Source organism: Danio rerio, chromosome 3 (genome assembly GCF_052040795.2).
Source record: "Danio rerio strain M-AB ecotype USA chromosome 3, GRCz13ab, whole genome shotgun sequence".
NCBI classification, from domain to species: Eukaryota; Metazoa; Chordata; class Actinopteri; order Cypriniformes; family Danionidae; genus Danio; species Danio rerio.
In genome coordinates this window covers 1,478,649-1,506,210 of record NC_141023.1, presented here as the reverse complement: position 1 = coordinate 1,506,210, position 27,562 = coordinate 1,478,649, and the positions used below count along the sequence as shown (strand labels likewise).

General features: G+C 39.8%; 2 protein-coding genes and 1 long non-coding RNA gene across 5 annotated transcripts in view; 2 read left to right on the top strand and 1 right to left on the bottom strand.

Moving 5' to 3' along the window:
- Positions 1 to 17,922, bottom strand: part of LOC147845367 (uncharacterized) — a 55,467-nt gene extending 37,545 nt beyond the window's left edge. The window contains exons 1-2 of the long non-coding RNA XR_015480357.1: positions 16,978 to 17,922; positions 15,855 to 16,777 (exon numbers count right to left, since the gene is read on the bottom strand). This is a non-coding gene — a long non-coding RNA (uncharacterized LOC147845367). The remainder of the gene's footprint in view (positions 1 to 15,854; positions 16,778 to 16,977) is intronic.
- a2m3b (alpha-2-macroglobulin 3, member b) lies at positions 222 to 12,692 on the top strand. 2 transcript variants are annotated; one of them, NM_001100153.4, is made up of 34 exons: positions 222 to 440; positions 2,684 to 2,867; positions 3,014 to 3,170; positions 4,164 to 4,216; positions 4,298 to 4,318; positions 4,396 to 4,561; positions 4,633 to 4,717; positions 5,084 to 5,198; positions 6,061 to 6,181; positions 6,249 to 6,358; positions 6,429 to 6,599; positions 6,674 to 6,901; positions 6,966 to 7,178; positions 7,264 to 7,413; positions 7,589 to 7,714; positions 7,780 to 7,870; positions 7,957 to 8,101; positions 8,183 to 8,408; positions 8,483 to 8,603; positions 8,885 to 9,006; positions 9,099 to 9,150; positions 9,224 to 9,307; positions 9,593 to 9,769; positions 9,846 to 9,921; positions 9,990 to 10,146; positions 10,216 to 10,290; positions 10,440 to 10,602; positions 10,747 to 10,931; positions 11,232 to 11,453; positions 11,533 to 11,654; positions 11,970 to 12,051; positions 12,131 to 12,211; positions 12,416 to 12,521; positions 12,596 to 12,692. In NM_001100153.4, exons 1-34 carry the CDS (start codon positions 301 to 303, stop codon positions 12,634 to 12,636), a joined length of 4,368 nt encoding a protein of 1,455 aa, NP_001093623.3. In that variant the 5' UTR covers positions 222 to 300; the 3' UTR covers positions 12,637 to 12,692. The 2 variants fall into 2 exon arrangements, with proteins under 2 accessions (NP_001093623.3, XP_087098007.1); XM_087241881.1 differs by lacking the exon at positions 4,298 to 4,318 and having other exon boundaries at positions 4,164 to 4,239; positions 12,596 to 12,688.
- Positions 15,555 to 27,385, top strand: LOC100537032 (uncharacterized). Of its 2 annotated transcripts, XM_087243627.1 has the most exons (4): positions 15,555 to 15,754; positions 19,762 to 19,915; positions 24,680 to 25,642; positions 25,978 to 26,378. In XM_087243627.1, the coding sequence occupies exons 2-4, from the start codon at positions 19,861 to 19,863 to the stop codon at positions 26,010 to 26,012; spliced, it is 1,053 nt and encodes a 350-aa protein (XP_087099753.1). In that variant the 5' UTR covers positions 15,555 to 15,754; positions 19,762 to 19,860; the 3' UTR covers positions 26,013 to 26,378. The 2 variants fall into 2 exon arrangements, with proteins under 2 accessions (XP_087099753.1, XP_087099752.1); XM_087243626.1 differs by having other exon boundaries at positions 24,680 to 27,385.
- Positions 27,386 to 27,562: the final 177 nt, after the last annotated feature.

The window sequence follows — 27,562 nt, the reverse complement described above, 5'->3', positions numbered from 1 at the left end:
GTGCAGTCTTTAGGTTAATATTTTCAACATGTCCCAGCACACAAAAACACTGTGTTTCATTTTTAAGATAATTTGATATTAGTATTGTTATTCAAAACTGTTTCGTTAAAGGTTTTTGACGTACCTGCAAATCTAGAAAGAGTCTCTCTCTGCTGATGAGCTGGATCAGGTGTGTCTCATTAGTGAACTCATATAAGTGTGCAGTGTCCGTCTCCACCAGCACAGCGTGTGTTTGGTCTGTGGATTGTAGCAGACACTGAGCAGGGTTTCTGAAGGCGACAGTGTAGATGATTGCTCTTCATGGCTGTGATGGAGATCAGTGTTTGGAGATGGTTCGCTGTAGGCTTTCTCTTCTGCTTTGCTGATGGTGCGGGTATAGAGCCTGTTTGGCTGGAAGACACTGCATCATTAAATCCGCCTGATGAACTGATCTCAGGGCCGTGAGTACAGTGTTATTAACTTTAAACCCTCTGAGTTTACTCCCACTTTTAGGTATAGATAAGAACGATGTTTGAGTCTTTGTTTATTCTTCAGTAATTTGGCACATCTTCAAATTTGACTACTATCATTGTTTGTAAGTGGTGGGGAAGGATTGAGAGATATTGCCAAGAACAACACCACTAGATAACTTCCAGATGCCATTTCCTTTTATTCTGGCTCTAGTAATTGATAAGTTTAATACTTTTAATAATGTTTTAAATTTTCTCCCCATCAAAATGAACCGATTTCTATCAGCCTCATTACTTTACATTATGTGGTCATCCATTTAGTAGCTATGAGTCGTCCCAACAATATAAGAGAATAGTTTCTTTTTTTTTATTTTTTTTTTTTTAAGACTAATTCTGTTGCCATGTATTGAAGACTATGGAACCAAATCAATGCCAAAAGTTTTGAAACAAAGCTTGTCGAATAGCACACAAAAAAAAGCATCGCTTTAGCACTGCTTGCATTTTAATGAGCTCAATTGCCAGGGATTGCAAATTTAGGTCCTGACATTGAACACCGCTGTGAATATTTCAAACCTGTTTTCATACTTGATGATTCAATTCCCTTTCATTTCCAAATGTCATGTATAATATTAAAAAGACAACTTTCAAATATTCCATACTGGTGGAAAAATGCGTAATGTTAAAAAGGTAACTCTGACTTGTTTGTTAAATTCGCTTCCCAAAATTCAGTGGTTTAAATTCAGCTCTTAAAATTCTACATTACATCCGGGAACTGCAGGAGAAGCAATAGGATGAAGATTGACAATCTCCAGCTGCATTTTCACTAGCAGCTGGACCAATTTAAGATGTATAAGCCAGTAAATAAGTGGGGGGGAAAGCTAATAACAGCCCAAAGGTAGCATTTAATATTATCTGTCAAATTTTAACAGCTGAATTTAATCCGCTAAATTTATGGAAGTGAATTTCATGTTAAATAAATAAATAAATACTTAAAGAATTTAGGTTTAAAACGTGTTTGAAATATTCAAAGCTTAAATAAACAGTGGTTAAATTTCAGGACCTAAAATTACAAACCCTGGCAATCCAAGTCTTTAAAAGGCGAGCAGTTGTTAAATCTTCCCCCTACCACTCATGTTGTTTTAGCTTATTCAGTACTTTTGGCATTGATTTTCTTCCATAGACTTCTGAAACCAAATTTACATGATGCAACCATGCTCCTGCGTTTAAGTGCCACAAATTTCGCATAACCATGATCTTCCATTGAAAAGTCTGAAGCTGCGGTCACACTGGGCTTTTCCTCCTATAGACTTCATACGCATGCGTTAGACCGGAAACGCAGGGTCATGCGTCAAGTTTCGCAGGTTGCTGCGGTGCAAAGTTCAAGCTTGGTGAACTCTGACCTGCGAAATCGCATCACTTGACTGCGTGAGAGCACTCGAGGGTCAAAACACGACATCTCTGGACAGAAATGTAAAACATGGAGCAATCACTAGCTTTTTTTTTTTAAATGCCTAATCTTGTTTAATTTCGCCCCTTTTCGCAGCGCTGCATGACAGAATTTCGCATTATCAAACTTTAATGTGACCATAGCTTGAGTATGACTGCTTGCAATCCCTTAAATTTGTCCAATTGCGCTACTGAAGGTTAGCTTGACTGAGCAGGGGTGTCAAACTCCATTCCTGGAGGGCTGCAGCCCTGCACCGTTTAGTTCCAGCCCTTCAACATGCTTGCCTGTAGGTATCAAACAAGCCTGAAGGACCCCATCAGTATGGTCTGGTGTTTAATTGGGGTTAAAGCTGAACTGCAGAGCTGCAGCCCTTCTGGAGCCGAGTCTGACACCTGGGCTGTAAAGTGTCGTCAGGTAGCCATCTTGTAGAGCAGAATGTAAACCATTCCTCTGAAATAAACTGGAAAATTGTTGATTTAATTGTCGATGAAAATAATCAAATGTCACTTTGGGCTGAGCTAATCAGAAAAAAAAAAAACATTTTGTGATTTCTGCTCAAGTATGTGAAGTTGCACTTTCTTTTAACTTGTATTTCACCACCCATTAAATTCAGCTTGCCAAATTATTACCTGATCACGAAGTCCTCCAAGATTAAGCAGCTTGGTGTTTCTTCATGGTTTAGTCTGCATTAACTGGCAGAAGCTTGTATTTGACGGTAGATTACCTGCAGTCTAGTGTCTCCTGCATGGCCACATGTGTGGAACTGACCAAATCTGTTTTCCTGCAGGCTCTTCATGGTGGCGTTTCCTTCACTGATCGAGTCCGGCTCTGATGCCAAACTGTGTGTTAGTCTTCTGAAACACACGGGCAGTCTCACAATAACCATTTCTCTGGTCGATGACCAAAAAACAGAAACACAACTTGTGCGTCAGACGTCCCGGAGGAAGCTTCACCAGTGTTTTACCTTCCAGGTCTGAATCTTTAACCTGCATCAAGGGCTGCTTCCCCCCCCCAATGTTCTTCAGCATGTCTTTGTGTTGAACAGAACATTCCCAAGTTTATTTCAGGGTAAGTGTTGACTTCTGGATGAGAAATCCACTATGATATTTCTTTGCAGGCTCCTATAGTTAATGGAGATTCAGTGCAGACGGTGAGGGTTGTCGTTCAAGGACCGTCCTTCAAAATGACTGAAGAGAGTAAAGTGATGTTCAGGTCTTACCTGCCTCTGACCTTCATCCAGACAGACAAACCGCTCTACAATCCAGGACAGAAAGGTGACCTGTGACCAGGCTTTACTTGAGTGTTCGTGCAGAATGTTTAAGACTTTAGTTCTGGGGCTGGATTCATAAGAATTGTCTTATAGTGACTGTTCACCCAAATTCAAGTCATTCCTTAATTTAAACTTCCTATCCTTTGGCAACCACTGAAATCTGGGATGAAGCCGCAGTGGAATGAACTAAGTTACTCTAGTGCAGGGGTCTCCAATCTTGTTCCTGGAGGTTTGGTGCCCTGCGGGGTTTGGCTCCATCTTGCCTCAACACACCAGCCTGGGTGTTTCAAGTATACCTAGGAAGACCTTGATTGTCTTGTTCTGATGTGTTTGACTAGGTTGGGAACTAAAATCTGCTGGACACTGGCCCTCCAGGAATGAGTTTGGTGACCCCTGCTCTAGCTTGTTTTACGCAAAGCATTCCCTTCCAGCTGTGACCCAGTCCTGGCAAACACTCGCATGTTCACATGCACTTGTACACAGTCCTTGAGGCAGCTCCTTTCACTCTTCGGCCTTCTTTGAAATAGAATCAGAGCACACTGCCCTGAGAAGCGTTTAAATGAGGAAACCTCAATTTCTCTAACTGCTTTCCAAGATTACTATTAAATTTCCTATTATGAATGACCAATAAAATTAAACTACTGTCCATTTTAGTTATTTCTAAATGTTTGTATCACAAAATTTGCAGTAACTCTTGTCTGGTCTCAGCCCCTACCCTGGAAAATTGTCATTCTATAGCAATCGCTGATTGGCTCTTGTACTAGAAGGCGGGGCTTCCTTCACAATATTGACAGCTAACCCACGTGAACAATAGGAGAACATGCAAACTCCAAACAAAAATGGCTGGTGCTCAAACCAGCAACTTTGACCACAAAGCCACTTTTAAATCTAAACTAAATGTTATCGTTTTAGTAAATGATAGTTGAGTGTCTGGTCCTGTGAATCTGACCCATGATCATGTTAATGTGCCCATTGTAACCGATGTAATGTTTTGCAGTGAATATTAGAGTGGTGACCATGAGTGATCAATTTGTGCCTCAAGAGCAAATGGTAAGGCTGTTTTTATTCGATTAGTATTTAAAGCTTTTCAATCGTGTGCTTTATGGCTAATGATGATCCTCTGTCTTGCAGTACAGTCTGGTTGTGCTGGAGGTAAGACCTTGATGGTATTGAAGACTCTGGATGTTTTGTTTGTGCTTGTGATTTTTAAGTTTAACTTTTTAAACTAGGACCTTCATGGCATCCGGATCCGTCAGTGGGCCAATGTTTCCTCAATAAACTGGATTTTGGAGCTTTCTCATGTCTTGAACCCAGAAGCTCAGACTGGGACGTACACTCTGAAGGCTTACATTGGTGACCGAATCATCTCCCAGAGTTTTGATGTAAAACAATACGGTATGGCTGTTAGTGTTATTGTGCAACTGTACAACAGCAGATCTGAGGTCTTACAGCTCTTTCTGGTTTAGTTTTGCCCAAGTTTGATGTGACTGTGAACGCGCCACAGACGTATAGTGTTGCAGATGTGGGGCTGAAAGTTGAGGCTTGTGCAAAGTGAGTGCTATTTATTTTTGAAAACCAGCGCACTTCATTTGAAAATGTACACCTCTAGCATTACAGCAAGTTGAGTGAATGCTGTCAAGCCTTAAACTTGCCCACCAGGATATTGTCTCCCCCCCCCCCCCCCCCCCCCCTCTATGATGCCTCTTGTTCATAGTATATTTCTGAACTATTAACATTTAGAACAGGGTTGAAGTCAGTTTGCTAGGGATATTTATTTCAGGCTTGACCTGTTTGGGTGCCCTATACACTTCACCTTTATGATGTGCACTAATCTACTAACATGTGGACTATACAAACACTTGAGCTCAAGTGTATTAATGAATGGTTATGGTCTTATTTTTCTCTAATGTTTCTCAGATACACATATGGACAGCCTGTACCTGGTCAAGTGGTTGTGGAAGTGTGCCGTCAGCCATTTATCTATATTCAGGATCCTAAAGTGACCAGTGTGTGTCTGAGTAAATCTACCAAGGTAAGATTATTGTACACCGTTAGGAAATCTAAGTGGATTCTTACTTGGTTAGAGTCCTAAATTTTGGCCTCGGGTAATATTTAAATACTGGGGTCCCATTTCTTCAAACCTCACTACTAAGTTTTGGCAGATCCCTGGTCTTTTTGATCACTGGAAAATTGGGTTCAAACAGGTTTGCAAATCAGATTAAATTAGATTGATAAACTGATCTGAGATGCATGGGTTCATGATTGTTGTGAAGGACTAATTCAGGGGTGTCCAAACTCTGTCGTGGGAGGCCGGTGTCCTGCTGATTTTTAGCTCCAACTTTCCTCAACACCTGCAAGGATGTTTCTAGAGTCTCTAGTAAGGGCTTAAGCTAGCCCAGCAGTGTCTGATTGGGGTTGGAACTAAACTTTGCAGGACACCAACCCTCCAGGACTGAGTTTGGACATGCCAGTACTAAATCTTTTAAGTCCTTAACCATGATCAGCATTGTAACTGTTTGACTGCACATTAGCATAATGTTATTATATTAATTTAATTATCCATGTGGGTTTTATGCTTTCATGGTTAAGTTTATTTAAAATAAAGCACCCTTTTATTAGTTCACATTGCTATCCTAAAATGATTTTAGGTTGCTGTTGTAAATGGATCAGTGCTTTTTACATTCAAGTATCACCCTTGTTTCTAATGGTTTATGAAAGGTCTGCGGAGCAGGTTTAAACTTCCAGACCTGTTTCCATTACAACTCTGGGATGCATTTAGAGGAACCACTATTGTGGATATTTCAAATTGTCGACCAAATCCAGCTAAATGAGCAGTCTAGATCCTAAGAATGGACCCTTGGTCTCTCAACATTAATATATTTTTCTTCTACTAGACAAACAACACTGGCTGTGCCTCTTTAACACTTACTACATCATCGTTTTTTGGCACCAGTTTGGAGAATAGCCTGCAGAATTCCTTCGTTGTTAATGTCAACGTCACTGAGGAGGGAACAGGTAAACTACTTCCTGATTTCAACATGCTGTTTTTATTTGGTGCCTTCATATTTGTCTTCCCTTCCAGGTTTTGTCATTTCAAAATCCAATACGGTGTCGATTACATTTGAAGTTGGCAAGGTCACATTTGTGGACCTCCCAAAGTTCTATGATTATGGGTCAACTTTGAATGGCAAGGCAAGTCTTTCATCACTTGCTGCATGAGTCTGCTTGTTGAGTTTCTTAATGTTTGTTTTTCCCCAAACAGATCTCAGTTTCTGACTTCAATGGGAACCCAATCAATAGCAAGGCAGTTTACGTCCTGGACAGCAGCACATGGCCCAACAAACTGCTGTTCAATTTGACCACAAACAAGAATGGACTTGCCATGTTCTCCCTTGACACGACTGCTTTTCCTAAAGCTGATCTGAATCTTGTGGTATGACTTGTTGCTTATTTTGTGCAAGCTCACTCTTCTATCTTTAAAACTTGCATTATTACTTTTTCCCCCAGGCAAGTGCAACTCCACAGTCCTATTTTAGTTACAACTCGCCATACTTCACTACAGATACAAGGCTGGTTCAGCTTTTCCAAACTGCTGCTCTTGACAACCCAAGCTTTAGTGATCTGTCTATAGTGACGCTTGAGCAGCCGCTGAAATGTGGCAGTACTTATGCAGTGACGGTCAAGTATTCATTTGTTGGAGAGACTGGCGACTACAGTGCTGACATCATCTATATGGTAAATTGGCCTTATTTTTATGTGTTTGACTTTGTTTGGTACTAATCCAGCTGTCTGTTGTCAGGTCATGTCCAGAGGAGTGATCATTCTGCATGGGTTTAAAACTGTTCAAGCTCTGGCTTTTGATACCATCACCAGTGGCACAGTGTCATTTGATCTCTCCATTCTTGCCAATATGGCTCCGATGGTGCAGATTCTGGCCTTCTGTGTTCTGCCCAGCCAGACTGTAGTGGCTGGTAGTGCATCTTTTGACACCGAGAAGTGCTTCTCAAATCAGGTATTCGTAGATCTTTTTCATTTGTAGTTGTCTTTACTTCACGTGGGGAATGTGACTTGTCGTTCATTGAGCTAGTTTGTTGCAGGTTTCTCTGCAGTTCTCTCCTGCTTCTGCTGTTCCTGGAGAGGGAAATGTTTTGACCGTCTCTGCTCAAGCAGGATCTCTGTGTGGCCTCAGTGCTATAGATCAGAGCGTCCTGATCCTGCAGTCAGGAGGACGTCTTACTGCAGAGGCGGTAATTTGTTTGTAAACTGCAGACCTTCTAATTGGTTTAAATGTGCCTGGAAGAAAAGCTAAACTGCTGCATTTGATTTGGACTTTACGAATGTATTGCAGTTTTTGAATTCTGAGTTTTGCTCACTTGTTTAACAGGGTTTTACAAGTCTTTTGTTTGTTTTCCTCCCCTTAAGGTGTTTGGTTTACTCCCAGTACAATCACTATATGATTATCCACCTGGTGTTGAAGATCAACAGGACTGCCTGCAAGTTCGACCCCGTCGAGCTGTTCCAACAGATCAGGCTTATAACACCTTCAAGGTAGAATCCTATTTTTAAAGTGGTTCCTGCTTTGTTGGTTTTACATTGGTTTAAATTTTGAACAGGGTGTGGGGATCAAGATGGCAACAAATCTGCCGGTTCGAGAACCTCAGTGCCTCACATACAGGAGGCTGAATTTCTATCGCAACTTCCGTGGTAAGGGTTTTAATCACATTAACCACCATTGCCAGCTGTAACCAAAAAAAGAATTCTTTAAATCCTTCCTCTCTTCCCCTCATAAGGTCCTGTAATGTTTGCTATGGATAAGGTTCTTGCTGCACCTGCAGCAGTATCTGAAATCGCTGGCTCCCCTTCTGGTTCACCTGTTGATGTGACCATCAGAACGTTTTTTCCAGAGACATGGATCTGGCAACTCACTCCAGTGGGGTTGGTGAAACCAATTTATTTAATTCTTTAACCCCCCCCCCCCCCTTTCCCTTACTTTTTGTTTGTGGTCCTTGTCTTCAGAGACTCTGGGTCCACATCAGTTTCCCTCACAGTTCCTGATACAATCACTACATGGGACGCTGAGGCCTTCTGTCTGTCCTCCAATGGTTTTGGTCTGGCTCCACCAGCTCTGTTGACTGCCTTCCAGCCCTTCTTTCTAGAGCTTACCCTGCCTTACTCCATAATCCGTGGGGAGGTTTTTGAGCTGAAGGCCACAGTCTTCAATTATCTGTCCCAATGCATCAAGGTCTGGGTTCACTTAATGGATTCACACATGCATATCTCTATTCTATGTCCACTAATGCTGTTGCTCATTGTCAGGTTCAAGTGACTCCAACGCCATCCTCCAACTTCACTCTAAACTCTCTTGATCAGTCTTCATCCACTCTCGTTGCCAATGGGAGAAAGACCTTCAAATGGGCTTTAACTGCTTCTGTTATTGGTTTGTTTGACTTTATAAAATAAATTGAAAAAGGGAGCAAGTATGAGGGCAGGGGTCACCAATCTCTGCCCCGGAGGGCTGGTGTCCCTGCAGGATTTAGCTCCATCTTGCCTCAACACACCTGCCTGGATGTTTCAAGTATACCAAGTATGAGCTTGATTAGCTTGTTCAGGTGTGTTTTGATTGGGGTTGTAGCTAAAATCGGCAGGACACCGGCCCTCCAGGAACAAGTTTGGTGACCACTGTATGAGGGTCATGCTCAATTTATTTCTGTTGTGTAGGAACCGTAAATGTGACAATCAGTGCCCAGGCCAACCCATCCCAGGAACTGTGTGGTAATCGGGTTGTGACCGTACCATCAAGAGGACGCATTGACATAGTCACTCGTAGTCTGCTGGTTCTGGTAAACTTTTTGCAGTTTCCAAAGGGCTCTTGGTGCTCTTTACTGATGCATTTTGTATTTTATAGATATATTTTTTCACTTTTTTAAATTAGGCTGAAGGAGTCAAAAGAACTTTCACCCGGAGTTGGTTACTCTGTCCAAAGGGTTAGTTTGACTTAAATGTACTCCTAAATTTAAGATCCTAGTGCTGTCTGCTGATTGGTTGTTTGGTTCACAGGAAGCATGCTTTCGGAAGATGTGAGGATTACCTTTCCAAAGAATGTCATCCAGGGATCAGCCAGATGCTCTGTATCAGTCATTGGTAAAGGGACTTTCTAGAAGGAGACCACAAACCCCTGTAGGGAAGCACAGCTGTATATTTGAATTGCCAGTTGCTTTGGCAGTAATCAATTCTATTTGGTTGGAAGGGAGGAAATTGCAATTAATTACATGGACCTTAACCATTGTGACAGTTTGTGTATTGGTTGCACTTCTAACTTCTGTAAATTTATTGTTCATTTCATAGACTATTAGTGTAATCTTTCTTCATTAGCTGACTCGAGTGGTTTCTGATTTTGGATTTTTGGCCTTTTGTTTCTCTTCTCAGGGGACATAATGGGTCGTGCGCTAAAGAATCTGGCTAATTTGCTACAGATGCCTTATGGCTGTGGAGAACAGAACATGATCATTCTTGGTCCCAATATTTACATCCTACGGTATCTGAAAGTAACAGCACAGCTCACCCCAGCCATCCAAGACACTGCCATGACTTATCTTCAGAGTGGTATGATCCAAACCGTATTTAAACAGTCTCCAGTGCTATCTAGTTAAGCACTTCACGTTTGTTTGCTTTGAAATAGGATATCAAGGACAGCTGAACTACAGGCACAGTGATGGTTCATTCAGCACTTTTGGTTATGATGAATCCAATACATGGTGCGTGTCCTGCAGTTCAAGTCTTGATGATTTAAGGTGTCGTATAACTGAACTTGCGCTGTCTCCAGGTTGACGGCCTTTGTCATGAGGACTTTTGGTCTAGCGAGGAGCTTCACCTACATAGATCCCAACGTTCTTCAGAGTGCAAAAGACTGGTTGATAAGCAAGCAGGGTTCAAATGGCTGTTTTGTGCAACAGGGGACTCTCTACCACAATGACATGAGAGTACGTAACACTTCCACCGATTTTATAACCAAGCCGCAAGTAATAAGTTCTGATGCTGTTGTGTCTTAGGGTGGAGTTGGTGATAACGTGACCATGACTGGCTACATCGTTGCAGCACTGCTTGAAATTGGAGTCCCTGTCACGGTACGGGTTTAACTTATCATCTGTAGGTGAAATGGATTGACTTGTGTTGGCTAGTATTGTCAGTTTGGTTTTGAGCCTTTGCGTTTAACCTTGGTCAAATTTAGTTTTTCAATAGTTCCGTGCTTGAAGTTTCTTCATTTTTCTTCCAGGATCCTGTCATTACTAAGGCTCTGTCGTTTTTGAGGCCTCTTGTTGGGAATCTGGGGAACACCTATGTCACTGCTCTGCTGGCCTACACCTTCAGTCTGGCTGGAGAGACCAGCACTCGAGCACAGCTTTTAAATTCCTTGAGAAACACTGCCATTTCTGAAGGTGAATATTAACCATCTATTTGCTTTGTTAAATTGAGATGGAGCAATAAGTGTTCGTCAGGCTGCTGTGTTGAGCTTTGCCAACAGCAAAGATATGCATTTTTAGAAACTATTAATATAAACTCCCTTCTCCTGTTCTCTTTAGGTACTACTCTCCACTGGTCTCAGACTACATCTGGGGATACTCTGGCAGTGGAGATCAGTGCGTATGTGCTGTTAGCAGTTCTCACTGTACAGCCTGTGACCACTGCTACTCTGGGCTATGCTAACCGCATTGTCAACTGGCTTGTGGCCCAGCAGAATCCCTATGGTGGTTTCACCTCCACTCAGGTGACTTCAGCGAACAAACATTAAGCATTTGTTGTGCTTTTAAAGTCCATTAGAGTCTGAACTATGCTAATGCACTGTGTTGCTCATCCTGGAGCTGGACCTGATTTGACTCAAATGATTGTTCTTATACAAATGTGTACCTTGAATGCAGCATTTTAAATTGCTTTTTGCCAGAAGAAATGGTTTCCATACTCCCTGTGAAGTTAATGGTTCTCTGACAATTAAATCAGTTCAAGTTGTTTGGAACCTATTGACACTCTCTAATGTAGCTGAGATGAGTTTGGTCTTCTGCTTGTGTAGGACACCGTGGTGGCTCTTCAGGCTATGGCTTTATATGCTAGTCTCGTGTTCAGTTCTGGAGGTTCCAGCACAGTTACCGTTCAGTCCTCCGTGCCAGCAGGAGATGTGTACAACTTTGCTGTGACTCCCAACAACCGCTTGCTGTATCAGGAGAGTCCACTCAACAACTTTCCAGGCACATACAGTGTTGTAGCATCGGGATCCACTTGTGTGTCAGTCCAGGTCTGTGCATTTACCTTCCCTACTTGTGTTTTTGTGCCCATGAACACTCCTTGCGTTAGGTTCTTGTTTACACTCGCAGGTTGCCTGTTTTTACAACATTCCAACTCCTGTTGTGGTTGCCAAAACACTGAGTGTTGTTGCGAAGGTGACCGGAAACTGCCAGGCGTCACCAGTCAATCTGATGTTGACCTTCACAGTCAAGTAAGGATGTCTTTCAGCTTTACATATGACTTTAAGGCTGGCCAATTCTTTGCCAAGTCTTTACTTTCTGCACTTCTAGAGTAGATTTAGCATTTGCAAAACCTACTTTGTATCCTTTATACAGTTGCAATGGTGATTTTTGCATAAGATGGATGACTTGCATGTTTTAAAGTGGACACTGTTTAGCAATGCCGTTCTTCATGTACTGTTTGTACTGGGCTAGCTTCCATCATAACCATTTCTAAAGCACATCTATGCCACTCCAGTGTAAGAGCAAGAGCTTGTTTCTTAACATGACCTGTCTTTCCATGTCAGATACACTGGTCCAAAACCAACTACTAACATGCTTCTGGTGGACATCAAGGTGTTGTCAGGATTCACTGCAGACACCTCACTGGTTTGTATTCGTTTTGAGGGTGACTTTTTGGGATCTTTGAAACTTGCTGAGTATTTATTTTTCCTCGTTCCCCTCGCAGCTTGGATCTCCACCCAATTTCTCTCCATTGGTGCAGAGGGTGGATACTGAAGGTGATCGTGTGCTTGTCTATCTACAAGAGGTGAGATTGTAGTTACTTAAGGCATTATTATTACATAATTTACTATTAATAATCTAAAGTGCACCATTTCACCAACCTGAAGCTTTAAAGTACTTGACTTTCTGGTTAACATGTAACTTGCACCCTTAAACTTTATCCCTCGACTTTTATTTTATTTTTTTTTTACTAAAACTTCATGGAAACGAGTAAATCTTCTGTCTGCAGGTTCCCAAAGGCGTCCCAGTGACCTACAGTATTCAGCTGACACAGACTGTTGCAGTGAAGAATCTCAAGCCAGCAGTCATCAATGTTTATGACTACTATCAGAGAAGTATGTATTTTTTTTATTAAATGGACCATTTGGAGTTTTCAGATGGTGTTTCATACTCTGCTTTTCTCTTTCAGGTGAAAGTTTTGAGACTACATACACTTCTGTCTGTTCTTGATTGGGATTCAGTTCCCACTAAATGTATTAAAAATAAAAGTCCTTGGATTAAATCTGCTCTTCTCTCTTTTGGATTCTTAAAGTATTTGTGGGTGAGATGAGGGATGCAATGCCAACACGTGCACAAGGTTCCAACAATGTTTTTTTTATTTATTTTTTTTATCTTTTGTAACTGCCACTCTTGGGTGTTGATCCAATAGTGCTTTCTGCAACTGCCTTTTTTTTTTCTTCTTTTTTTTTTTTTCTTCCCTTCTCTCTCTTCCCCCCCCCCCCCTCTCAAGTTTGCTAAACTAAATCTTCTGTCTGATCCAAGAGCACCTCAAGTAGCTTTTTTTTTTTTTTTTTTTTTTTTTTTTAAGCTGCATATCGTAAAATTGCTTACTTGTGCAGTTATGGGGATTTCTAGCAATGTCAGTAAATTACACTTCTCCAAATAAAGTAACTTAAATCCTAGATCTGAGTTAAATATTCTTATTCTATTATTTTTACATCACCACCTGCCTCTGACCTCCCTACAATGCCTGGGCATGCTTCTGATGAGGTGGTGCTTGTTCTCCTGGGAGATCTCCTCCTCCCAGACCTGAACTAAAGCATCTGCCAACTTCCGGACAGTCTGGGGCAATGTGGCATTGGTGGATGGAGTAAGATGTGCTTTAATTGACCCTTTGCTAAGCCACACCAAAAAACCGCCACCCACCAATTGTGGCTTGGCAACTGTAACTACGCCCAGTGGAAAAAGGCCAAAGCATGTGGATTGTGCCAATCTGGTATACTGAAACTTAACACTGGAAGGTGGATTTATTTATTTATTTTTTTTCCCCAAAAACCCAAGAGGAGAAATGCCAGCGTGGATCAAGCTCCTATGAGGGGCGCTAAAGGAGCAGAGTTAAGTAGGTTGGTTTTTAATATTCCAGACACATTCAGTGATAAACTGATGGCATTAACTCACACCTCTTACCCTAAACAGATCTAAACTGTTTCCTACAAAACAATGCAAAGCAGGTTATGTTTCCCAGCTGTGTTTTCCCGCTCTGTATTTATGAACACTGCTCTAAGCCCTCGCCATAGATGGAATATGACTGCTATTAGCCTGACTACCGTTTCAAGCTACGAATATTTTAAATTATACAGCAACATAGCAAAACTAATGTGATCACAATCTGAGCACTCATGATCAATATACTGCACTGTCCATGTGAGTTTCCTCGTTAGTAGCGCTATATTTCATAGCACAACAATAATTCCTCTGGCTTTTTGGGTAAAAACAGAGGAATCACGGTTTCATTATAAGTTTTTTTTTTTATTTTTATTTTTTTTCTTAAATGTCACTAAGCTGTTGTATGGGCAGCATATGAGGCTGCTAGGCTGAGCCAACTTCAATTTTAAATGAATTTCCTTATCCGTTGCCTATTATGTGGTAAATATACCCCTGTAATGCATACTGCAGTTTTTTTTTTTTTTTTTTTTTTTTTTTTTTTTGTCTTGTCGTCTGGCTTTCTTGGATCTCACCTGTTCGCCAAAAATAACTTTTATTATATCCCTGTCAATGTCTGACACTGGCGCACATTGTAATAGATGTGCTAGGCATGTAAGCTTGACAGGCGTAGCAACAGTAACTAGGCAGGGTGGGGCTTCAGGAAGGGTCAGTTGGATTCAGTGTGGGGAATGGGTGGGCCAGTTCATAGCATTAATGCCTTCATCTTGCAGGAACTGTTAACACTCAAGCCACATGAGGTCTGGCTATGTCTTGCATTAGCAAGAAGCCAGGTACAACCGCACTGGTATATGGTCTCACTAGGGGGCAGAGAATCTCATCTGGGTCCAACAGTCAGGCTACCTCTGGTGAGGCCATAGCGGGCTCTGCAGCCCTCTGAATAAATGCCAGCCCACACCATTACTGACCTTTTAAAATGGCAGCAGGGATTCCTCCAAGAGAAGGGAAATTCAGAAGTGCGCGTCTAATAGAGGAAGTCCTCGCCTATGCAGAAGCTATTATTAATCAACTTCAGCGTACACAGATTTACTTTAGAAAATGCAGGCTTGAATTTACAAACTGTTTGAAAGTCCTGATGTACCACAGTGATCAAATGCAGTTTTCAGTCCTGCTTGTGTAGAAGTAGTCAACTCCTTTATTTTTTTGTGTGTAAAAGTGTTCGTCTAACTATGATTTATTTACAACACATTTTTAAACATAATAGTTTAATTTTTAATAGCTACTTGTCTTTCCCGTGGTGACAGTCAGTGCATCATATTTTATTAAGTGATTTTTTTGCATGATATTGTATTCAGATTAAAGTGTTTAATTTCGACTTCACTATAGGTCATGTTAACTAGGAAAGTTAGAATAATTAAATTGGTTAAACATTAACTTGACTATTGTGACAATCAAAAATATAAATATTTATTAGGGAGGCTAATAACACTGACCTGAATAAAGGCAGTTTTTAATAATAATAATAATAATAATAATAATAAAATAGAAGAAAAATGTTAACGTCAAATTAATTAATAAGACTTATGACTGCAGAATAATTGTTTTTATAGGAAATGCTGTGAAAATCTCCTTGGTTTGTTAAAGATCACTCAGGAAACATTAAGTTAATGGGAAGGCAAATCAATTGACTTCAACTGCATCTGTTAAAGTTTACAGGTGTGCCTTGATGTAGTTAAATGTTAGAAATGTGTAAATCTACAATACAGAGTGATTTGTCAAATACAATAACAATGAAGATTAATTAGCTTGTTTATGAAGACAACAGTGATGAATAAAAAAATTACTTTTAACTGTTTAAGTAGTTTGTGATGTATGTTAACATCCCCCATGCTTAACATACTCAGACTGCTCACTGCCTTATAAGAGTTCGCGCATGCGCTAAGCAGACACAGCCCGCTCGCTCGTCCGTTATAGACAGAGCGCTCAGTGTGAAGCGGGAGTCACACAGAGAGAGATGTAGTGGATACAGCAGTGAAGGAGAGGAAGATTCCCGTTTTCCATCAGTTTGTGAGTGTGTAGTGGCTGCAGTCGTGTGATTGTGCTTCATTTGCTGCTCACACGATCGTTGTTCCTGCATGTGAGAAATCTCCGTGGAGAATTGAGAGCAAACTACTGGAGACTGAGCGTGAGTGAAGCTGACTAATGTTACAAGAGTTATAACATGTTTAATAATGCTGTTTATTTCCTGTGTGAGCTCTACATGCACTCATTATTATTCTGTATACTGTGTTAGAGGCCAGAGAAACAGCACACATTGAGCTGAAGCTGCTTTTACATTCACACAGCTCATTTTAAGAAGCCCTCGAGTACTTCATACGAGGTTTTAACACGTGTGAGTGTGTGTGTGTGTTAAGACAAGGTTAGCACCTGTTAGCTTTAATTGTGGGGAAACTGGATACTTTTGAGCTTTGGTCAGCTAATTTTATTTCTTTTTATTTTTTATTGCATAAGAACAATAGCATACAGAAAATGAGGAATACAATACCTATATTTTTACCTCAAAGGAACAGATCAGTAGAAAAATAAATAAATAAAATCACAGGGGATAAAGAAATTACAAAAACGTAGCACAAGAAAAGGATTCCCAAACTGCACAAATCTTAATGGTTTTCTTATATTTTTGTGTAATTTATGGTTTCGATATAATACTCATGATCAATTTTAAACAAATAAACATTAGGCTTGTCATTGGACCATTTTTGTTTGTGTATGTGGTACTTCCCATATATTATGATTAAAATAAGAGACAAATTTTGCTCCAGTTTTGTTATTATTATTGTACATCAAAAAAATTTTTTACAAGAGAACAGAATATTAAATTTTGTAAGTCAAAATATAAGATATTCGACATCCAGAGATGGCAAAAGCACACACATCCTTTACTCAAGTAGAAGTGCAGATACTCATATTTATAATGACTCTGCTAAAAGTTGAAGTACTGACTACACTTTTGTGCTCAAGTGAAAATAAATAAGTACGGTCTGAAATATGTACTTAAGTAAAAAAAAGTATTCATTACTTCTACATGTTTTAGTTTCACGGTGGTAACCACCCAGCACATGATTCATGTGTACATTTATACAAATTAACTTGCATTTCTATATATATTTTTGTATATTCAGCTGCAAACTAGCCAACCAACATCTCTCTACAGCAGGGGTGTCAAACTCAATTCCTGGAGGGCTGAAGCCCTGCACAGTTTAGTTTCAACCCTGCTCCAACACACTTACCTGTGGGTTTCAAACAAGCCTGAAGGACTCAATTAGTTTGATCAGGTGTGTTTAATTAGGGTTGGAACTAAACTGTGCAGAGCTGCGGCCCTCCAGGAACTGAGTTTGACACCTGTGCTCTACAGTATTGTACAACAACACTGCTGAAAAAGTTGCCCTGTGGGTCATCATCTGGACACAAAACTTGCCATAGTAGTTTATATATATATTTTAAAACATAATTCTGTAAGTCTATATATTTATAACTAATATAAATATGTCCTAAATTTAACACTTGATGAAATAAACTAAATTAATGTATTTGACTGCAAATGTTTGTTTGCATTATGCCAAAGTTGCTTTATTTTCTGCAAACAGCACACTCTTGCAGCTCTTATGATTTCACTAATTGTGTTTTTTGTTTTGTATATTTATTTTCAGGGTATTGTGTATATTTTACTGAATGGATAAAGTTCAACTCATGTTAATAATGTTTAATAATATAAATTGTGCCACAAAACATGTTAAAACGAAAGTAATGAACCAAAATTTAATGTAAGGAGAAGAAAGTACAGATATTTGTGTAAAAATGTAAGGAGTAAAAGTAAAAAGTTGTGGAGTAAAGTACTGATACTAGAAAAATCTACCTTAGTGCAGTAGCCAAGTATTTGTACTTCGTTACTTTGCACCTTTGTCAACATCAAATCAAAACATTTGGGTATATGTGCGTTCAAAAACAGGTGTTTTATTGATTCCTCCTCTAATTCACAATAAGTTTTCTCTAATAAATGTTAACAACTTGTTTCACTGGATGAATGTATTAGTTTATGCTTTGGTCAGTTGATTTCAGTGACTCGCCTGTCCAGTGATGACGCGTCTGTTTCTCATCATTATTCATAGACTGAGTTTTCTTATCCTGTTAAAACTCAGCTAGGATTGCTAAACTGTAATCTGCACAGTCACGCCAACAATCTCAGAGTAATTTTTGATCCACTTTTGCAGTTTGACAAGCATTGTGAATGCAGTTGCGAAGAGCAGCTTTTCCCAGCTCAGATTGGTGGCAAAAGTTAAACCATTTCTTTCTAAAAAAAGATCTAGAAACTGTAACCCATGCTTTAATCTCTTCTCGGTTAGACTACTGCAACTCCTTGTACATTGGTCTACCTCAGTCAACACTCTCTCAGTTACAGTTGGTCCAGAATGCAGCCGCCATTAAGGTCCCATGATCAGTTTCTTTTGTCGATCCCTCGCTGCAAATCAAAAGGTGATCGAGCTTTCTGTGTTGTGGCCCCAAGGTCTCCCTCTGAACATCAGGATTTCTCCATCATTGCTTTTAAATCTAACTTGAAGACTTATGACACTTAAAATGAGTATTTGTTCATTCTTTGTTTATGTTTTATGTCTTAATGTTCATTTGCTGTTGTTGCTGTGTGAGTTCCTTTGTGTGGCACTGTTGTGAGATGAGGACTCTTGACTGCAAACCAAATCTACCTTCAGGTAGAAATAAAGTAACCTACCTACCTATATCTATTCCCTTTACTTACGTTTTTAATACATTTTTATTTAATTGCAAAGCACTTTGGATCAACTACATGCTGACTGCGTGTGCTTTTCGATGACAGACCTGCTAAGCTTTGAGACAGAGCACGACTCACAGTGTTGAGGTGGTTGTGGAGGGTTGTAGGTGTTTGTTTTCATGATCCACTGGGGTTTGTTGCATGGCTTTCCCTGCGATGCAGTCAGGGCAGATATAGCCAAGCTGTTTGTGTGCAGTGCACACTTTTGTCTTCACCATTCAGACACAACGCCTATCCGTGCTGCTGTGTTCACCCATGATCAATCCTCCAGATTAGACTCCTCCAGGGCTAATGGTTTGAGTAGATAAGGAAAGAGACCAACTGTAGCTATTGCTATCTGCATTCAGGAGGAGAGAAGTCCTCCTCATTTATAGTGTTTATAAACCTGATCTGATATGTAGCAGGGCATTCAATTAATTACTCTTGATTATCTCTTGCATTTTTACTTTGTAAACTATAAAATCAAGTGTTTCCCCGTGTTTAGTGTTGGATTATTTGTTAGTTTTGAGCTGATCTCGAACTGACAGTTGTTCCCCACCCCTGCTCTGCCGGCCACACTCACTCCTCCATCTTCTGAGGTAGACTTGAACTGTAAGCGTGGGTTTCATCCCACTTTAACAGCTCCCATATTGTTTACTTTAAATATTTCAGGGGTGTCCAAACACGGTCCTGGAGATCCTGCATACTTTAGTTCCAACCCCAATTAAACACACCTGAACCAGCTAATCAAGCTCTTTGTAGGTATACTAGAAACTTCCAGGCAGGTGTGTTGCAGGAAGTTGGAGCAAAACTATGCAGGACACCGACACTCCAGGACCGAGTTTGGACACCCCTGGAATATTCGATCTGAAATTACATGTAGGACTTCAAAACAACACTAGCTGTATTTCTCTGACCGTGAGCAATGCTGTACTTTGTCAGGGTTTGGCTGCTAGCATGATTTGGCTAATCAGAATGTGCAAATAAAACTTTTCTGAAATGATATTATTAAGAAGAGCGTCTGAAAGTGCCAATATAAAAGCAATTTTACCCCAACACAAGCTCACACAGGCGCTAACTGCTAGCTAAACTCATGGAGTGTGATTATGTGCAGCACATGAAAGCTGTGGTTTCTGTATAAATGTAGACTGATGTTTGGATCCTGGACACATTCATTAGTTTGCTAAAGCGCTTTAAGTGCTCATGCTCATCTCTATAATGTAGATGTGGAATGTGGTCATCTCTTGTGTTGTCTATTGGTTTATTAGACATCAATAGGCCGCTGGCTTTGTTTTGCACACGCTACACTACATTAGTCTTGGCAGATCTGTTTCTCTGTTAGTGAAGCTCCTCCTCCTTCATTTCAGCTATAAATACTGGAATATTCCCATCAGTCTACAAGTGAGGACGAGCATCAGACCTTCAGACAGAAGTCAAATCTGAGTTTATTGAAGGACAGTGGGAAGATGAGTGATCCAGAACCCTGCAGAATTACAGATGAAGACACTGAAGAACAAACAGGTTTGTGTTTATTCCTGATTCAGAAAAAGCTTTGAACACTTGGTGTGGCACCTATGTGACAACCCCAGGATTTTAGTATGGATGTGGCAGATCCTGATTGGGTGCCTGGTTGCTCACTAATTGGCTCAAACCATATAAAAGCGAGTGTGTGCTGGCTTCTGGAGGACGGTGTGGCTACGGGCCGTCCTTGTGTCAAGACCATCTCTTTATTTCTGCAACCTTATGGTTTTGTTTAGCATTATTTATTTGTGTAGTTATTTTCTTTATTTTCCCCTAGACATTTGTTTGTTTGTTGATGTTGTTGTTTTATTTAGTTTTATGTATAATAAATAAGTTGCATATACATTCTTTTGTCGTCCAAACTCTTTTATGTTGCGACTCGAACGAGGGGGTCGTAACACCTAACCCCACCCCCAACCTCAACCGTCATTGAAGAATGAGCAAGTCGTACTATATTGTAGAAGTTAGATCGTACGAATTCATACGAATTAGCCACTAAATCAAAAAGTTACGAATTGCCGTGAGATTGTGTTGGCTAACCCTACCAGTATACAATACTAAGCCTTACACACTGGCCCAACCGCTTACCTCACTCAGACCCCAATTTTTATACACACAAGTAAACAACTAACGTTAAATGGAAGGGCTCGATGGAGTCAAACATTCTGCTCGTATCTGACTTTCACACCCCAGACATTGTTCCTCTTCTTATGCAGACATCCTGCATACATGAACTTGAATATCATTAGCACATAGGGGAGCTGTCTTGAGATAAAAACACCCCATATATGGTTTGCTTTGTGAACATTCTGTTCTTAGTTGTTACTCACATCTCCGCTTCACAGGAAACCTATTCAAGAAGTTTATTTCAGACACTGATGCCTCTGCACTTCCGCCCTGCTGCAGCTACTTCTGCAATTTGTTAGTATGCAGTAAAGACACATCACGCTAGAAAAGAAGCGATGTTAGTTCATTACACAACTACATATACCAAAAGAAAAGTAAAAGAGAGACAAAAACAATAAAAAAAGCAGTTTTTCAGGGGGAAACAGAGATGGACACTCAGCTGTCTTTTATTTTCATCTTTATTAAACATTTATGATCATAAGGTCGAAGTAAATTTGATCTGAGCTCATTTATTTGACATCTATAAGTTTGTTTAAATGGGACATGTAAAAGTGCTGGATCTTCATTTATGCTGCAGACCTACAAAAGAAATGTCTACAAATGGAGTCTTTTCACTTCACATTTTGCTCTGATTGTTGATGACTGACGACCCCAAATCAGATCAAGTGGGACAGTATGGGGAACACAGATAAAGAGAGAAAGAAGCCGTTTCTGCATTTACTTTGACTTGTGTTTCATTGCAGACAATACAGCAAACATGATTTAATCTGTTCCTCATCATTTTATTGCTTTATTTGAAGACACCAAGTGATGAAGTGTTTCAGGTGTTATTATGTCCAATTCTTCCTGCACATAAGTCTTAAGGTGGGCAACAGTACAGGGTTTTCGTTTTCACATTTTGCACTTCAAAATGCACCACATTCTCTATTAGAGACAGGTCGGGACTGCAGGCAGGCCAGTCAAGTACCTGTATCCTCATCTTCTGCAGCCAGGAACATGGTTTTGCATTGTCGTGTTGAAATATTTATAGGCATCCCTGGAAAAGAAGGCAGCATATTGTGCTCCAAAATCTCTCTGTGGTTTTTATCTGAGCACAGTACATGTTTCCACTGTGTGATGGTCCATCCCAGATGTATGGAACAAAATCAATGCCTAAAGTCTTGAATTAAAAAGCTGACGCTCCTTTAATACATTTGCATGTTAAATTATTTTAAATCAGACGCCCCATCCATAACCAACCTTAAATCATACCTGAACTCTGTTTAACATTTCCAAGTAAACTGTTTTGTTCTCATAAAATCTCTCTGGTTTTGAATATCTTTGTTCGTAATTGTTCTTAGCCCTGTCAATGTTTATCTATTTTGTATTATTATAATATTTCCTCTCCTGTTTTTCTTACGTTTATATTCTTTCAATATAATACTTCGCGTCTATGAAAGAAAGAGTCAATAAAGATAGACAATGTATAACATCATATTCATCAAAAGACGGTTTATGTGCAAGTAACCGCACCGGTCCGAGCAGGTAACGAGCCAGCATGGGAGACAAGCTCCGATAAGATTGCAGAACAACGTCTGTCCCTGGATCGGAGGGGTGAGGTTTACGCGATCACCAGCTGGCTTCCGTTACATAAGGGCAAATATAGATGACTAAAACCTCATTTACTCATTTTACTCATACTTTTTATTATTTATAATGTCCAAGGCATTGATATTAAAATTGAATGCTACTATTTTGCCTCTATTAGCCTTTTTCTCGCCTGTTTACTGGGTTAAAAATCTTACATTATTCCATCTCCACCTGCTGGTGAAAGCTAGAGCAGCTGGCGAACTTCACTCTGCAATCTATTGCTTCTCCTGCAGTTCCCGGATGTAATGTTGAATTTTATCAGTCGAATTTGATCCACTGAATTTATAGAAGCGAATATTAGAACTGAAATAAAATGAACTGAAAATGACCTTTTGAATATTATACATCGTATTTTTAAAGGGTATTGAATATTTTGTAAGTGAAATCTGAAAATTTAATATGAATTATTGAATTTTTAAGTATGAAAACGTGTTTGAAATATTTTTCGTTTAAATATTCACAGCTTAAATAAACAGATATGTTAAATTTCAGGACCTAAAAATACAAACCCTGGAATTCAAGTGATTAAAATGCAAGAACTTGTTAATACGGTGTTTTATTTTTTTTAGTTTGTGATATTCAACAAGCTTTTTAATTCAAGACTTTAGGCATGGATTTTCGGAAGTGCCACTCGGGGACGCGCAGCGCCATGCGCTTAGAATTTGTAAGTCAGCAGCAGTTGTCCGCGGTGTCCAGCGGCCATCCACGACTCATGACTGTTAATATTTCTGCCATGCCACAGAGCGCCATCTGAATAGCTTAATTTTAAATAACATGCGAATGTGCATGTCTGCTGTGTGATACTATCAACTGTCATGTGCGCTGCGTGCCGCGGCTCTAAACGGTGCATCCGCTGTGTGACGCGCTTAAGAAGCATAAAGGGGTGCATTAAAGACACACGTGAGTAAGCGTTGTGTCACACTATCTCTAAATGCTTAATTCTAAACAGCTTTGAGGGATACGGATGTCAGCGATGTCAGGCAAAGCGCGCAGAACAGCGCATGCGGTGAGCGACTCACTTCATCAACACGCATGATTGTGTTCATCTGATTTGCTTAAACTAAGCATTCTACAGTATGGCTATATTTTACAAGCAAGGATTCTGACACACCAACATGCAGCAGATGCTTTACAAAAGTTGCGTGTGAGAGAGAAATGTGAGGACTCAATGGAATTTTTATCTGAGTACGTCTACAAGGACACCACTACTCTGATTTTAATATGATTAAGACAATACTCTGATCAAGAGTCTACCACGTTAACAGTGATTTTTTTAACATCTTAAAAGACCACAGACACAAACTATGGAGGAAACATTAGGCTGGTGACACAATGATGATGTCCATGTAAAAGTAGTCACAAGCCCCAAACCCAGAAAAAAAGGTGTTCCCTGATTTTGATGACAGCCTTTCCACAGGTTAGTAGTAAGCTAATGTAATGTTTATAGCATAATGCAAATCTTGCATTTATGCTAATAAACAAATGATCAAAAGAAATATATTAATGCAATTCAAATAAACAAAATATGACTTGATGTTTAGTTTAAACTTATTATAAATATATATTTATATGGTTCAATTATAATGATAGTGATATATATTAAATTTTATATATATATATATGTATATATATATATATTTTTTGTCAATTAATTTTGTGGCTAAAAGGTATCGGTTCAGGCACCGTTTTGGCACCGGTGCCGTTTTAAAAGTATCAATTTAGCACCGGTATTGAAAAAAAAAAAACGATACCCAACCCTACTCCAAACCCAGAGAAGTGGACTGCGCTTCTGGACACTGTTAACATAGGGCTACCTTTTGGCAGAGTACAGTTTTCACTGGTGTTTGTGGATGTATTTACGTATTGTGGTACTTGACAAAAGTTTGACAAAAGTGGTGATATTGCTAATAGATGAATGAGGATTCTTGATGCAGCACCGCCTGAGGGATCGGTGATCACGGTTGTTCAGTTTAGGCTTGCGCTCTTGTCCTTTACACTCTAAAATTACTCAAGATTCCTTGAATCTTTTAATGATGTTGTGCACTGCTGAAGGTGAAATATCCAAATGTCTTCCTTTATTTCTTTGAGGAACATTTTTTAAACATTTCAATTATTTTCTTACGTATTTATTGGCTAACTGCCCATCTTTGCTCCTAAAGAACTAGACCTGTCTTGGATTCTGCTTTTGTACCAAATCATAATTACAATCACCTGTGTACATCACATCATTATCTCACTAATTTACCTGATTATTAGCCCTAAACTGCTCCTGTCCCAACTATTTTTGGACTGTGTTGCAGGTCTGAATGATAGGAAAGGATGTGTATTTACAAATGAAACTGACCAGACAAAACATGAAATATTTATGTTGTGTCTGCAATGAAACACAAGTCAAAGTAAATGTGGAAATCACTACTTTGTTTTTTATTCCCGTCTTCCATACTGTTCCAATGTTTTCTGATGTGGGGTTGCACTAAAAACTGGACCTTTTTTTAACTTTGATTTTAGACCTTATTGGAGAGAGTGAAGAGAGTGAAGATGATGAACTCCTAAAAGCTGAGAAAACACCTCATTTACAAACTGAAGATACTTTAATGGAAAGAGACAAGCATCGATTGACCTGCAGTCAGTGTGGGAAGAGTCTGGCAAGCAAAAAGAGCCTTAATGAACACATGATGATCCACACTGGAGAGAAACCATTCACATGCACTCAGTGTGGGAAGAGTTTCAGACACTCATCATCCCTTTATAAACACTTGAAGATCCACACTGGAAAGAAAAACCACAGATGTGATCAATGCAGCAAAACATTTTTGAGGGCGTCAGGGCTGAAACTCCATCTCAGAACTCATACAAAGGAGAAGCCTCATTCATGCTCTGAGTGTGGAAAGAGTTTTACAGAGAAGTCATATTTAAGGCTCCATCAGAAGATCCACACTGGTGCAAAGGAGTATATGTGCTTCGAGTGTGGGAAGACTTTTATTACAGCTGAGCATCTGAAACAGCACCAGAGGATCCACACTAAAGAGAAACCTTACAAGTGTTCACACTGCGATAAGAGATTCAGTCAGTTAGCATATCTGAAATCACACGAGAGGATTCACACTGAAGAGAAACCATTCACATGCACTCAGTGTGGGAAGAGTTTTAGACACTCGTCATCCCTTAAGGAACACATGAGGATTCACACTGGAGAGAAACCGTACAAGTGTTCATACTGTGATGAAAGATTCAGCCAGTTAGCATGTCTGAAATCACACAAGAGGATTCACACTGGAGAGAAACCATTCACGTGTACTCAGTGTGGGAAGAGTTATAGACTCTCAACATCATTGAGAAAACACATGATGATCCACACGGCAGGGAAACCATTCACATGCACACAGTGTGGGACGAGTTTCAGACTCTCATCACACCTTAACAAACACATGAGGATCCACACTGGAGAGAAACCGTCCACATGCACTCAGTGTGGGACGAGTTTCAGACTTTCAGACTCCCTTAAAGAACACATGCTGATCCACACTGGAGAGAAAACCCACAGATGTGATCAATGCGGCAAAGCATTTTTGAGGGCGTCAGCGCTGAAACTCCATCTCAGAACTCATTCAAAGGAGAAGCCTTATTCATGCTTTGAGTGTGGAAAGAGTTTTACACAGCCGGCAAGTTTAAGATCACATCAGAAGATCCACACTGGTGTAAAAGAGTATGTGTGCTTTGAGTGCGAGAAGACTTTTATTACAGCCAGACGTTTGAAAGAGCATCAGAGGATTCACACTGGAGAGAAACCGTACACATGCACTCAGTGTGGGAAGAGTTTCAGACTCTCGTCGTGCCTTAATGAACACAGGAGGATCCACACTGGAGAGAAACCGTACACATGCACTCATTGTGGGACGAGTTTCAGACACTCATCATCACTTTATAAACACATGAAAATACACACCGGAGAAAAGCAGCACACATAACATCAATGCAGAAGAACATTATCTGGTGTGTAAGGCTGTTTTGTGTCTGAACGTCTAAAACTGGCGTGAGAGATTGTGGAAAGTCTACACATTTGTCTTGAGTATTTGCTGCTTTTATCAATAACGTTTCTTTAGTCTGAAGATCAAGATTCTCATCATGTTTACTTTGTAGAGCAGAACACAAACTAGCCTATATTTATTAATTTCAGTCAATAAATGAAAGGTTTTCAACAGTAAAACATAGTTTTTCAATGTTGGCATTTACTAAGATTAATAACTGGTTGAGATAAGATTCTCACATCTAGATATCAGAAAACTCCTGTTTGATTCGAATACTGAAGTCTGATTGGACACGGTTGTGCAATCTGCACAAACCAATAGCAGTTGAGTTTGCGTAAAAAGGCGGAGCTTGGCTGTACAAATGCCAGTGCGCTGATTCATTCATTAGTTTTTTTGAGTGAAGAGACAGTCTGTTTACTGATGTGACAAGGGAATGAGCGTTGTGTTCTCTGCCATGCTTATCTTAAAGATCGAAGGTTACGTGAGCGTTCCCTATCGCAGGGGTTCCCGAACTTTTCAGCCCGCGACCCCCAAATTAACAATGTCAGTGACTCACGACCCCCATTTTTCAAGGTGGTTATACTGTAAATATATAAACCTTGTAGACACAACTATAGGCATGTATAAACATAAGCACATTGACAACACATAAATGCAACAGTCTATTTACCATATATATTTTTTGTTAATTTATTAATTTATAATATAAAAAGGCTGATGACTGATTTTTATTTGTTTATAATAGATAATATTAATATAATAATAATTTTGTTTGGTCCCACTTTAAATTAAGTGGCCTTAACTAATATGTACTTACACAGGTGTTAATAGTTTGTTACAATGCACTTATTGTGTAAAAACGTGTATTTACTGTGTACTTGATTAAATACATGTATGTAATTACATCTGTAATTAACTTTTGTAATTACATTTGTAAATACACTGTTGACCATCCCTTACTTCTTAACCTACCCTTAAACCTACCCATGCCACCAAACCTGTCCATAACCCAACCCCTATCCCAACTCAAAAGCACCACAAGTGTTCTCAAATACATTATAAACACAGTAAGTACATTGTATTTATTTTGTGATGTCAGTACATAGTAGTTAAGGACACTTAATATAAAGTGGGACCTATGGTCATTCAAATAGTTTAATAAAACTTATTTGAGTTTTGGAAATCACCAAGCGACCCCTTGTCATTGTTACGCGACCCCCCCAGGGGGTCCCGACCCCCACTTTGAGAATCACTGCCCTATCGAATGTTCACTCTCAATGCATTTAGCATAAACACTATGGGAATGAGTTCACGGTCCAAATAAAGTCCAAATAAACATGGTGCAAATCCTCAGTAAAAAATA

What these genes read in the sequence shown, in the direction of transcription:
- a2m3b (NM_001100153.4), top strand. Translation starts at nt 301, where the DNA reads ATGGCTGTGATGGAGATCAGTGTTTGGAGATGGTTCGCTGTAGGCTTT. An exon ending in CTACAATCCAGGACAGAAAG is followed by an intron (nt 3,171 to 4,163) that starts GTGACCTGTGAC and finishes AATGTTTTGCAG; the next exon opens with TGAATATTAGAGTGGTGACC. An exon ending in CATGACTTATCTTCAGAGTG is followed by an intron (nt 9,770 to 9,845) that starts GTATGATCCAAA and finishes GCTTTGAAATAG; the next exon opens with GATATCAAGGACAGCTGAAC.
- LOC100537032 (XM_087243626.1), top strand. Translation starts at nt 19,861, where the DNA reads ATGAGTGATCCAGAACCCTGCAGAATTACAGATGAAGACACTGAAGAA. An exon ending in AGACACTGAAGAACAAACAG is followed by an intron (nt 19,916 to 24,679) that starts GTTTGTGTTTAT and finishes CTTTGATTTTAG; the next exon opens with ACCTTATTGGAGAGAGTGAA.